General features: G+C 48.0%; 2 protein-coding genes across 4 annotated transcripts; both read right to left on the bottom strand.

The window, feature by feature from the left end:
* Positions 1–110: 110 nt before the first annotated feature.
* LOC116331958 (CST complex subunit CTC1-like) lies at positions 111–5,093 on the bottom strand. Its single transcript, XM_039603548.1, has 13 exons — positions 4,813–5,093; positions 4,498–4,582; positions 3,958–4,118; positions 3,199–3,428; positions 2,993–3,122; positions 2,608–2,910; positions 2,405–2,527; positions 2,089–2,318; positions 1,692–1,836; positions 1,416–1,618; positions 1,173–1,342; positions 1,002–1,092; positions 111–117 (listed from the first exon to the last, which is right to left on the bottom strand). The coding sequence occupies exons 1-13, from the start codon at positions 4,861–4,863 to the stop codon at positions 111–113; spliced, it is 1,929 nt and encodes a 642-aa protein (XP_039459482.1). The 5' UTR covers positions 4,864–5,093.
* A 1,485-nt stretch (positions 5,094–6,578) lies between these two features.
* On the bottom strand, positions 6,579–11,589 carry LOC116331962. Of its 3 annotated transcripts, none has more exons than XM_039609032.1 (9): positions 11,453–11,589; positions 10,296–10,604; positions 10,029–10,203; positions 9,879–9,935; positions 9,638–9,783; positions 9,431–9,511; positions 9,146–9,330; positions 7,295–7,513; positions 6,579–7,204 (listed from the first exon to the last, which is right to left on the bottom strand). In XM_039609032.1, the coding sequence occupies exons 2-9, from the start codon at positions 10,592–10,594 to the stop codon at positions 6,867–6,869; spliced, it is 1,500 nt and encodes a 499-aa protein (XP_039464966.1). In that variant the 5' UTR covers positions 10,595–10,604; positions 11,453–11,589; the 3' UTR covers positions 6,579–6,866. The 3 variants fall into 3 exon arrangements, with proteins under 3 accessions (XP_039464966.1, XP_039464965.1, XP_039464967.1); XM_039609031.1 differs by lacking the exon at positions 11,453–11,589 and adding an exon at positions 10,715–10,935; XM_039609033.1 differs by lacking the exons at positions 7,295–7,513; positions 11,453–11,589 and having other exon boundaries at positions 10,296–10,626.
* Between the last annotated feature and the right edge of the window lie 1,607 nt (positions 11,590–13,196).

Genomic DNA, 13,196 nt, shown 5'->3' with positions numbered 1-13,196 from the left:
GCAACAGATGGACTCAGGATGTGCAGGTGGTCCAGAGAGAACTGCAGGTAAACCCTGTGAATTGAACCCAGCTTTATTTAACTCATAATGTTTACAACCAGGAAGGAAGCTCACATCCTGAACCAATCAGACACCCTCTTACATCACAGAGAATGGACCAATGAGCAGTCAGCATGCTGCAGGTTGTGTGTGTGTGTGTGTACCTGCAGTGTCTGGCCGTTTATCAATGCCCAAGTACGCGAGTACGTACTCGCGTGCTCGGTGAGTATGTACCCGCCGAGAACGCGAGCACGGACTCGTTGGCCGTTTCTCAATTCTCAAGTATGCGAGCACGGACTCGTGATTTGTACAGTCGGAACACCAGCGTACGTGATGATGTCACAGGTCCGGAGTTTTTACTGTCGTCCCCTCTTAATTTAACTGTGAGTAACATGTTATGAAGCTTAACTTTAATCACAGCCAAACCGGTTTACTCAGGAACAAATAAAACACTGAAATAAACCAAACATTAACATTTAGAAGTGATCTACGTGACTTATATATCATTTTTAACCTCAGTAGTGAAACCTCTATTAATAAAAATAGTGTACATGTACATACGTGTACATACCTTAATAAAAACAAGCAGGTGAGATGTTAGAACGCTTTTATTTCTATTCTAGTGGACACTCAATACTATAGACAGCTGCTGGAGTTTCTTTAACCTGAGTAGTGAGAAGTCCGCGAGCGGGGGGAGGGGGGGGCGATGTGCCGGGAGTCCGCTGTTGAGTTTTGGACGCAATGCATTCTGGGATATATAGCTGTCCCAAGTCTACACCGATGCATGCTCGATAAAACGGACGGATCGAGAACACATCCGGGACTTTTTCGCGTTCTCGGCGTGATGCGTACTTCGAATTGGAACAGTACTTGGTCTCCGACTGATGACGTATCACGAGTACACGAGAACGCAAGTACGCACAAGTACGCATATTGATAAACGCCCTCTGTGTGTGATGAACCTGTCCTGGTCCAGGTGTTGGTAGGAAGGGAAATCTGATTGGAGGAATCTCTCTGTCACCATGGTGAACTGCACCACACCCACCAGACAACCTGCAGCACACACACACACACACACATTAAAGAATAAAGCTGTGTGTCACTGTGTGTGTGTCTGTGTGCGTGCATTGTACCAATCCAGGCGCTGTTAAAGACCGCCCTCTGCGCTCCCTCCTCCTCCTCGCTGCTCTCCGTCAGCACGCAGGCTGCAGCTCCTGTGGCGTCTCTGAGCTGCATCGAGTGTTTGAACTCAGACGTCTGTGACGGAAGCTCCAGCACGCCGCCCAGCAGCAGGGGGCGCTGCCTGACACACAAACCAGCAAAAACCATTGGTACGTAATCACATGACTTCATGTGGGGAGCTGCTGTCACCTTACCTGACAGCGTCTCCACCCCGAGGCTCGGAGGACAGAGTCCTGCAAGACCAGGACAGGAACCCCTTGATCTGGGAGGAGGTCAGGTTTGAGCCATCAGGGGGCAGCAGAGAGCTCAGAGGGGCCGAAGACCAGCAGTCAGACTGCAGGGACTCCAGGAGCTCCGACACACCGAGGTACTGACAGACCGCCGAGGACACGCTGTACTGCAGGGACACAGAGCACACTGAGCATGCTCCACACTCACCTGTAAGGAAGACAGGTGAGAGTGGGACCTACCTGAGTCACAGGACAGGTGTGAGGCTCGTCCAGCATCTCAGAGTAGATGTCTCTGCGTCCTCGTCCTCCAGCTCTGCTCAGAGTCTCCATCAGCCTCCAGGACAGCAAGCACACACACTGCTGGCTCCACACACCTTGGACCAGACTGAGGACCAAGACCAGGACAAGAGTGAGGACCAAGACCGGGACCAGGAGCAAGACAAGAGTGAGGACCAAGACCGGGACCAGGAGCAAGACGAGAGTGAGGACCAAGACCGGGACCAGGAGCAGGACGAGAGTGGGGACCAAGACCGGGACCAGGAGCAGGAAACAACCCAGAGTCAGAGGAGGACAGGAGGACAAAGGTTAGGCTCTGCTGTCTCTGACTGTGCACAGGTGGTGGTGGGTGGAGCCTCACCTGTGTGCCAGCTGCGAGCTTAGGTGACACGTCCACAGGTAATCGGACACATCTATGTTTCTCTGCAGCAGTAACCGTGGTAACGCCCCATCTCCCGGGCAGCGGTTGTCGGGTGGCGACCCTCCCGCCCTGCTGAAGGCCGTCACCCTCAGGCTGGAGCGCAGGCAGGTGCAAAGCATGCTGGGAGGGAAGTCTGGGCAGGGCCGGTACAGGAAGTGGGCGTGATGCAACTGCAGGAGGACGAACCATCAAACTTTATTAGTCGTGGCTGCCACGAACACAAACGGACATGATGATGTCACGTCATGTGACTCACCTCCACTCTGTCTCCCGCCCTCAGCTTCCTCTTCGCCGCCGGCTGATAGGCCATGCACAGACCCACCTTCCCATCCAGCACGTAGAGCCCCGCCCCCTCACTCACAACTTCAGTCACCATGCCCTATCACAGCAGAGGAGGCTTAGTAATCAGCACACAAGTACAAACATGTGGTAGCCAATCAGAGCTCAGAGCGCTCTCACCTGGTAGCTGATGACTTTGGATTGCTTTATCCTCTCAGCTGATTGGTCCATCTCCACCTCCTCATGCTCCGCCTCCTCACAGTCGTCCTCAGCAGGCTGTGACATCAGCAGCAGGGACTCAGAGTGTGTGTGTTCCTGTGTGTGTTCCTGTGTGTGCGTGTAGTCGGCGTGCAGCTCGGAGCGCTTCGTCACACACAGGATGTTGTTTCCTCTCCAGCCTCGTAGCGCACACACACGTAGAGCTGTCACACACACGCTCTGCCCGACACACACACGCTGAATCCAGCTGAGCCGGCTGCTGTCCTGCACACACACACACACACACACACACTGAGCTTCATCAGGCCGTCCCTCCTCACCATCATCATCCTCAGAGAGCTGGTACCTGTACGAGCACGGGCAGCGAGCGCGACTCATCCGTTAGCGTGAAGCAAAAGAAGGTCGTTCCTGCCACAGCCAGCAGAGGGCAGACTGAGCCCACCTCTCCGAACATGCTCAGCCGCTGACCTTTGACCCTGGAGCACACACACACATCTGTCACACACACACTGCTCAGAAACTCCACTGCAGTTCAGAGGTCATGTGACCCACCTGTGCCTCAGCAGCCTGCCGGCCTCTCCGACTCCCACCACTCCGCTTAGCTCCACCCTTGCAGGAGCAGCAGCCAAACCCTGCTCAGCACCAGGACACAACAGGACAGGGGAGCCAATCAGCTCCAAGAAGCCTGCAGCTTCTTCCTGGCCCGATGCATTGTGGGGGATGTAGTTCCAGTGAGGGAGGAAAACGGGACGATTGAGCCACAGGGGCGAGAGAGACAGGCACTGGATGAGAGAGAGAGACACACAGGTGAGAGAGTGGCGGAGTCGATGTCGATGTGCTCAGTGAATCCATATAAAGACACATTTAATAAGTCCTGATGTTTCTGATTTACAGAAATGTTTGAAAGTCAGCTGTTGAGCTTGTTTACTTGTTTTATGCTGATGTAAACATTACCACAGATCAGAAGTGTGTGATGACCAGACTCTATCAGCACTTGTGTCACTGCACAGAGAATAAGCTGAAGAGGAACCAGATTTAATTTACGTTGCACATGAAAACCTGCAGTTTGTTGTACTCTGACCTCATTACCCATCAGTTCTGACCAGATCCCGTTTAGTGATGCTGCTGTGAAGAGAAGCTCAGAGTCCTGAGAACTAACCAGCTGATGGACGATGACAACGTCAGGAAATGTTCCTTACGTTCAGGGTTTTGGTGTGAACGCCGTCACCCTCCTGTTACCTGTAGGTACTCCACTGCTGTGCTTTCCTCTTCCTGTTGGGTTAAGGTTAGGCTCCTCCCCCTCTGACTCACCTCACACATGACGCTGCCGCTGGCGTCCGTCAGCCTGTACTCTCCGTCACGGCCTTCTCTCAGACAGCCAATCAGCAGCAGGTTGACTCTCGGCAGCGCCCTCTGACCTGGCACGGCGAGCTCCGCCTCCCTGGCCCAGGCTCTCTGCTGATTGTGGTTACCTGGGAAAACAAAGTTTAAAAGGTAAACACAAACGTAAACAACTGAAGCCCCGCCCACTGAGAACACCTGAAGTGGACACCAGAGCTTGTGTGTCAGCAGGTGGGACCACCTGAGGAAGCTGCTGCTCTTCATCCTCAGACTCTTAGTCCTCCCTGTTCTTCACTGACAGTCGGTCACCTTCATGGCTCTGACCTTTGAACCACACTCACATCTACACACTGGACTGGACTGATGACACCTGTGAGGGCAGGTGAGCCCTGCTTTCACTTTTTAAATAATGGTTTAAATAGTATTTGGTTTCATAAGTGAACATCATCATTAAGGATTTAAAGTACAGCTGATTTATCAGCCAGCTGTTTCGAACAAACAGAAACTCACCTGTCTGCGAGGGGGCGGAGCTACACACCACAGGACTCAGGTGTTCAGAGATGAAGGTGAAGATGTTCTTTAACCACAGGGACTCCTAAAGAAACAAAGCAGCAGGTCGGAGGTCACAATAATAAATGTAAAACAGTCTCACATCCTTATATTCACTCTTTTCTCTATGGATTTCTGCTATAGGATTCTCGGAACAGTGATTGGCTGCTGCTCTGCCTTACGTCATTACGCAGGCATTACGTCCGCAGGGCTCTGCATGTACGTAGACTGTTATTTATCGCTCAGTTCGGCAAACAGGGACAGACTGGGACTCACCGCCTCGGTGCTGGGCTTGACCCGGTCCAGGAGCTCCTGCAGGGGGTCCATGTCTTCGCTCCGGGTGCCGGTTTCTCCCCCTGCTGACAAACTCCCGCTCACGGCTTTCAAACAGCTTCCGGTCCTCCTCCCTCTGACCGTCGCCCTCCGTGTTCCCGCCTCTTACGTTCATAAAGCCGCCATGATGCTCTGCTGTCCAACTTTGTTTACTTTTGTTCTGTATTTTAAACAAATCATCAAACTTATTAAACGGACTAGTCTCTGCCCACGCAGGATCTCTACCGCGCATGTGCGGAACAGCTTTTCCCTACCGTACATTTCACAATAAAAGCCCTTCACGTCCACATACACTCAGTGGTCTCCTACCTCCTTTCCTAACCACTTTTCCTTGATAGAAACGTTCTGAGGTGGAGGAATGTGTTTAGGAGATGTGATAAGGACTCAGGAAAGGTAACAACTGTGTTTGAACTACAAAACGATCACGCGACTCCAGCCCAGCGTGTTCTCAGCCTGTTTAGTGCAGGTGTCTGTGAGGAACTTTCTTTTATTATGAAAGGGTCCTGCTGAGGCTCAGGGTCATGTGACTGACAGCAGCTTTTGCAGCTCACCTGACGCCACAAGGTGTTTCCTTTTCATGAGGATGACACTGTGCGATCCTCGGAAATCTCAAACAAAAACACATTTCTGTCAAGTGGAAACGTTTTAAAAAAACATTTTTGGGGGGTTGCAGAGTATAAATACAGATTTAATTGAAGGTTTGTCACAGTTTTTTGTTCAGTTTTTATCCAGGCTGGGGGTGTCTATGTGGAAAAATAGAGCATGGATGAGCGCATCTGTGCAGACCAGTAATGCAATTTAAGATTAAGGAATTGTAACCCCCTCTTTCATACGGCAGGTACAACAAGCCTTCATCAAATCCATATCTGGGGAGAACGTTAAATAAATCTGACCAGTCTATTCTGTCCAAGGCCTGACGAGCGTCCAGTGATAATAAAGCTGCATCGTTAGCATCAAATCTCTCATTAATTATATTAGAACCCTACAAAGCAAATCAAATGTGCGATCCAAGGGTCTAATCTTGATGCTAAACATTTAAAGTATTTTAGTGTCAACCCCCGTCAGACTCTAAATGATGAGTGTTCTGTAGGAGGTTCACCAGGTTTCACAGTACTCACTGCCTGTCCCTCAGTGGGTGGAGAGCCTCAGTTTGTCAAATCTGAAATAATTCCTGTAACAAAGCCTGTTTTTAATGATGTGGCATGGATGTTTTTGTTAATTACGTTAAATGTGGTCTCCAATATTTTTATGAAAATGACCATAAAAACATTAGTTTGGTGTTTGAGGGTTCAAGTGGAGCTGGGTTTACACAGTGGTGTGAACCTGAAGTTAAGCTTAGGGCCACATTAGTGTTGGGCTGAAAGTAAAGAGTTCAGGTTAAAATGAAGTGTTTGGGTGTTCTGATTGGAAATCTCCAACTTGGGTTGATGATCATCAGTAACTGCAGAGGCCTGAGGTGCTCGGTGGGGAAACTTAGTGAGTGTTGTTGGCAGCAGCAGGCTGAGCCTGTCAAGGTTGGAGCCAATCAGAGAAAATTTGAGCCCTGAAGTGTCCACTGCAGCTGTCACCACAGGGTTTGGTATATAAAGGCCTGGGAGGGAGATTTATTTCTGATTGTGTTAATAATAGTTTTTATTATTGGTAAAAAACAACAACAGTGGTTTAGTTATCAGGGACATAAGCATCATGTTTAAATGGTGCATGAGAGATCACATTTTTACATGTTTTTAATCAGAAAAGGTCAGACAAAACAAAAAACAAAGACAACTCAAGTCAAATGTCCAGTCGAAGGATTTATGGGTGACTCCATCAGGGATGGACCGAGTTAACCTGCATTTCACCTCTGAGAAAGATATATGGAGCCACAGCTGGACTGGCCATTGATGGTGTTTTTTAGTTTTTATGGCCCATGTTTATATGAAATACACTATATTAGAGTCATGTCGGTATGGGCCGATATCCAAATGTATGATAGGACATAAAACACGGTGCCATCTCTAGACTCCATAGTCCCACAGGAGTTCCTCTCCAACCGCGATGTCCCTCAGGGCGATGAACAGCACACTCTCACGAGGACCAGCAGGGAAGTTCATTGTGAACCTTTGTGGCCTCACGTTTGGATTCCTTTGGCAATGGTTGATGTGCCTTCCATAGGAGTCCTTGTGCAGGTGGCAGGCACAGGGGGACGCAGTGGCATCAGCCCTGTGGCACTCGTCCCTGTAGAAGAAGAGAGACCCCGACTGCCGCCTCCGATTCCCTGCAGCTTTGGTGATGCACGTCCCGTGGTAGTCGCAGACGACGTCTCCTTTGTTGAAGGGCATCAGGGCGATCACACCTGTGAGCAAACAGCAAGTCATCATAAGCTCTTTAGAAATGTTGACTTGCTGTCAAAAGAGGGTGTGGTCCAAACGATAGGTGCATTTACCTTTGCCCTTTTCCTCCCCAAAGTCCTTCAAAGCCAGGCCCTTCCATTTCTGCTCTGAAATTGAGGACATGAGGGGCTGGCTGTCCTGGATCCTGGGCTGTGGAGCAACCCAGGCCTGTAGGACGGCATCAACAGTGGGCTTGTTGGTGAACCAGGTCTCCTTATCTAATGCCATCTGTACTCTTGCACGCTGAGGGGCGTTGCCTCTTGTGACACACCCTGTCCCAGAGCGAGACGTGAGGAATAATGCAAATAAACCATATGTATATATTTGAACCTCTGTGATGTGAAGTATTACTGAGCTATTTGTATATATTAGAGCCAATGTTCCCTCTAATTTTTCATATGTCTGAGCGAACACACAAACTCCCTGAGCGTCCCTTGGACCACTGTGAGCGACATCAGACGTGTGCACTGTGGTCACGCCAGCATCTAATCCATCCAAGTTACATGGTTTATTAAAATAATCAAATTACAGCATTCACATTTATGTTAGACTACTTTTAATTAACTGCTTTAGCCCACTTACAATGAAAATGTAAAAAAAAATCTTGTTCATGACCTGTGTAGCATGTTAACACTACTGGAAGTAAAAATAACTTGAACTCCAATTTTGAAAACACAACTTTCTTTTTTTTTCTTTCATAAAGCTCTGACTTGTATTATGAGTCTGTGGTCTGAGAGAGTCCTGTAACTCTCTGTCTGCCAAATACAGTATATAATGACCAATGTTGGGCAATTAATTATATAGTTACTTCTTCAAAAAAGTAACTCAGTTTGGCAAACAACAAAGTTTTTTGCAGCTATTTTTTTTAAATGCAGCCAAGGCGTTTTTAAATGAACATTTCAAACTATTTACAGAACAATCAGCTGTTCTGCATCAAATTATTTGTGCCACTCCAAAAAATAATTTCTGTCCACTATGAGATAAAGGAGAACAACAGCCTGATACCTGCAGGCCTGACAGCAGGAGATGTATCACTCCTGTAACACCTGTAACATTCAGCAGTCGCCTCATTGTTCTGACACACACAACAAAACTATTGACTACACTACACACTAAGTACACAAGATTTGCGCTAAACATCACAAATCTCTCACATCTCAAAACTCCTAAAACTTCCCCCCGTTTCTTAGATGCCACGTTTTGATTGGTCGACATGGTACTTTTTTGGACGAATAGGAAAGGGTGGGGGGTGGAGTTTGTTTTTGCTCACAGGCTTTCGAGCGTTTTCCTTATAAAACGCCGTTATTACCGTTTCTTCCCGCAGTAAATATAAACAACGATAGTATTCAGGAAGAAAATCAAACATTGAAAATATTTTTATCATAACTCTGGTTTTACGTGGCCTATCAACACAATTTAAAAACTGGTATAAAGTCCACACTTTTTCCGTCAGTTGTTCCGTCTGTCCTGCTCACATCTCCAATGTTTGTACACGTTGTCATTAACGTGGCTTCACTCCACATCAGCCACGCTGCTTTGCCAGCTAAAAGACCGGTGTCGGCACATAAGGACGCTGTCATAGCCTGTCAACGACGTTGATTAGCTGCGTATATACGAATGTGAATCGCATTATTGGCTGGACTATGGGATAAGGTGGCATCGTTCTAATACAATATGAGAGCAGCCAGTCACTTACTGACTAACACTGCAACGCAGAATTGTTAAAGTATTAATTTTAATTTCAATTCAGGTTAGATTTTTTTGTGCGCAACGCAGATTTTCTGTGCGCAGAGACCGTGCCAGCAGTGCGCAATTGCGCACGTGCGCAGCTTAGAGGGAACATTGATTAGAGCTGTAAATAATGGAGGCAGAGCGTCCATTAGCATGAAGTGCCCGGGGCTTACCGAGGATGTGCTGAACTCTCTGCTTAAGCTGAAGCTCCCTCCACTTGTGGTAGTGGGCTCGGTAGTGTGGAAAACCAGCCTGTACACACCGGCGTTTTGAAGGTGGCTCTCCATTTAGTGTTACTGGGAAGGTCCGCTGGAAGGCATCCCATTCTCTGAGAGGTAGGCGCTTTGTGGAAGTGGACCTACACAGAATGAGAGAGAAATCCACCAATAGTTTGGATGTGGAAACTTGTAAGAAAGGTTTTCTTGTGCTAGTGGGTAACATAAAAAAGAAAAGCTTACCTGGCCTGTCCCGGGGTTTCTACTCCTGCTGAGTGTGACGCTGACCCAGCTGCAGGATCCTCAGTGTCGCTGCGCAGGTATCTAACCAAATTAGAAAGGTGAAGCAGTTATACATCTACCAACAAACGCAGCAACACATGTGGCTGAGTGGTGAGACCACACTGGCAAAGTTTTGCCAGTATGGATCCAGTGGTGTGCAGCACTCACCTGGCCCTCAGGCGCCCTACATCTAATGCTGGGTTGGTCAGAGGGACCCCACCTTCTCCCAGGAAGAACCTGTCCCCATCATCACTGCCAGCTCTTTGGTTTCGTAAGGACACTGGGCGGATGTTCTTAAAGTAGCACTCCAACAGCTGCAGAGACAAGAGCCATCAATGATAACTATAAATCACCTCCCAGGGTCCATACAGAGCAGGAAGAGAGTCGCTGCTGAGAACAGAGGACTTACTTCTTCTTCCTGGATGGTCATCCTCAAGCTTTCCCTTCGCTCCATCCAGTCCTGCACCTGTGTGTGTGGGACAAAGTGTTGGAGCTTAGGGTGATGCACACTTACATCAACTATCACTTAGAATTAACTGTTTTTGTTGGTGGCGCTTACAGAAAAATCCTGAACAGCACTTGATGTCAGTCCGTGCTGTAACATCAGGATGGCCTCGCAGTACTGCCTGAACGTTGTCATGGCAACGTTGGGGATGCAATCACCGCCTGCAAGCTTTTGGTGGAAATACTCGATGTCCTTTTTGGCCACGATGAGGACTTCCTTCTTATCAGACCTGTTGCAAAGGTGACGGCAGTAAGACGGTGTTGAAAGTGCGTATGTGTCATGCAGTATGTGTGAGCCAGAGTGGCAATAAGCTCATCAGACCTCTGTGTTGGCAGCACTGTTGGCCAGGTTTGGGGAGCGTCTGTGAAGATAAAGCCACGACTCTGAAGGCGACTGCAGAGTTTGATGCAAGATGTTGCATCCTTGCAAAACTCCTGCAGCTCCGAGATGCTCCATAGTCGGCCTTCCTTGGAAAACAGCTCCTGGGAGGCAGTAGCTCTGGAAGCTTCTTGCTCCCTCTCCTGTGCTGTGCCGTCTTTCAGGCACACTCTGCTCAGGTGAGTCGAAATGGAGAGCTGGGGCTCGTTGCACAGCAGGCAGTACACAACGTTTTTCTCCATGTTGTTTGGACTGCAAATACAGAGACAGAGACAAGCTCTACATATCACTTTATAGCACCAGTAGCACGTCTCTGTATGATGCAAAGCTAGCTATGTCGCTACACTGAACACCAAACCTACTTTAAAACTGAACCTTTGTTGATCCTCTGCTGTTTCTCCAAAGCACACAATGTTCTGCACAAATACATTTAGCACATGTATAAAACATGCACGCACACGAGCAGTTTGTTCAGCTTCATAGAAACCAGTTTCTTGAAGGCACGCGGATTTTCTGAGTGGAACACTAAATGGCCTGTATTTGTATAGCGCTTTACTCAGTCCCTAAGGACCCCAAAGCGCTTTACACTACATTCAGTCATTCACACATTCACACACTGGTGATGGCAAGCTACGTTGTAGCCACAGCCACCCTGGGGCGCACTGACAGAGGCGAGGCTGCCGGACACTGGCGCCACCGGGCCCTCTGAGGCAAAAATGGGGTTAGTATCTTGAGGTTCAAGTGGAACAGCGAAGCGCAAGTACGGAAGCCGAGGGGTTGTCACATGATTCGGAGAGCATTGTGGCATTGAAGGCTCAGCCAATCAGAGCCAGCGGATTTCGTTACGCGGGCATTTTGCCGTAACACGGGCAGAAATATTGCCGTTCAGTGCCTTCGTAGCTTGAACTTTTCGTAAGTCGGGGTTCCACTGTATTCTGCTTTAGCCAAGTCAGCTAGCATTAGCATCGATCCACCTGCAGCCTGAACCCACAATGTACACACACTGACCCGCATCCTTTACCGAGATGTGCGAATGACCAAACAACATCCTGTATTGTGAGGTGTGCCGTGCACATTCATTGTAATGCGTGTTTACTAACCTGAGGCAGTGACCCTGCTGTCAGCCTGGGTGACAAGTGGACGAAAAAACAATAATCTTCTTTAAACCGTGAACACAAAAGACACACATGCTGTGCTAGCGTTAGCTTCCCAAAAGGAAGTTCTTTCTGTGAAATTCTTCTTCTGCGCCCAAAACACTGCTCGGTACCACCGTCGCGCTCTCCGCCCTCTAGTGTCCGGATGTAGAATTGCATTTTAATGCCTGAAACTCATAATCCAACAAGCGGCGACAGGTTTTTGCAACGTGTTTTTAAATTACCGTAAATTTTGAACCGTTCGGTCAATTGAAACTAATCCAATTGTTTCTAAAAGCAGAGACTCTGCGCTTTAAGTCAAGTCAAGTCAAGTCGGCTTTATTGTCACTTCAGCCATATACAGTTTGTACACAGTGAGGCGAAACAGCGTTCCTCCAGGGCCAAGGTGCTACATGCAACATAAATTACAACATAAATTAACAAAAACTAACTATCTAACTAAAACGAACTATCTAACGTAGTGCAAAGGAAACCGTAAACATACTTGGTAAGTAGGTAGTGCAGGAACAGTAAACATAAAAATATTGTGCAAAAAGAGCATTTATAGGTTGATGTGTAAGTCCAGTCTCAATGCTTTGAGGTAGTTGAGTTGAGCTGAGTGATAGAGTGTGTGTGTGTGTGTGTGTGTGTGTTTATCAGTTTTTGTTGAGGAGACGGATGGCTTGTGGGAAGAAGCTGTTGCACAGTCTGGATGTGTGTGCCCGAATGCTTTGGTACCTTTTTCCAGATGGCAGGAGTGTGAAGAGTGTGTGAGAGGGGTGTGTCCAATCAGCCACAATGCTGGTGGCTTTGCGGATGCAGCGTGTGGTGTAGATGTCCTTAATAGAGGGGAGAGAGACTCCGATGATCTTCTCTGCTGTTCCCACTATCCACTGTAGGGTCTTGCGGTCCGATATGGCACAGTTCCCAAACCAGGCAGTGATACAGCCGCTTAGGATGCTCTCGATAGTTCCTCTATAGAAGGTGGTCAGGATCGGTGGTGGAAGCTGGGCCTTTCTCAGTCTTCTCAGAAAGAAGAGACGCTGTTGGGCTTTCTTGTGCAGGAAGCTTGTGTTGATGGACCATCCAAGGTCTTTCTCCAGGTGGACGCCCAGGAACTTGGTGCTGTCGACGATCTCCACAACTTTAGTAACTTTTGTATTTAACTTTAGCGTGAATGTGCATGCACAGTTTGTTTAGCTGATAGAAAAGTCACATATGAAATTACCTGATACCAGTGTTGGGTAAGTTACTTTAAATTAGTAACTTAGTTACATTACTAGTTACTTCTCTAAAAAAGTAACTCAGTTACTTCAAGTTACTCGTTACTTTGAAAGTAACTAGTTACTAGGGAAAGTAACTTTGGTTTTACTCAGAATTCTCTTGTTAATGTGTTGCTTCCGTAACTGGATACCAGCCAGACTGCCAGTCTTCTAGCTTGCTTACTTGCCACAAGTGCACTGTGCCACCTACCAATAGAAAGGAAAAAATAATGTGCACATTTCCACGAGAGAAATCCCACGCCTGGACTGTCGTTGACCGCCGCCATGATTCTAGCCTGCTTTTTACATCCAACACAAAAACTGCAGTCGTGGTGCTTTTGATTGTACTCAGAACTTGGAAATTCTGCCTTCTGAATAGGAAGATGTAGGTAACACCAGACTGCAGATGAGCTGCATACAGAGCTGGACTGGGACAAAAAAATAGTCCC

Source organism: Oreochromis aureus, linkage group 3 (genome assembly GCF_013358895.1).
Source record: "Oreochromis aureus strain Israel breed Guangdong linkage group 3, ZZ_aureus, whole genome shotgun sequence".
Taxonomy (NCBI): Eukaryota; Metazoa; Chordata; class Actinopteri; order Cichliformes; family Cichlidae; genus Oreochromis; species Oreochromis aureus.
The sequence above is the reverse complement of the archived record's forward strand: the minus strand, read 5'-3'. Positions and strand labels throughout refer to the sequence as shown.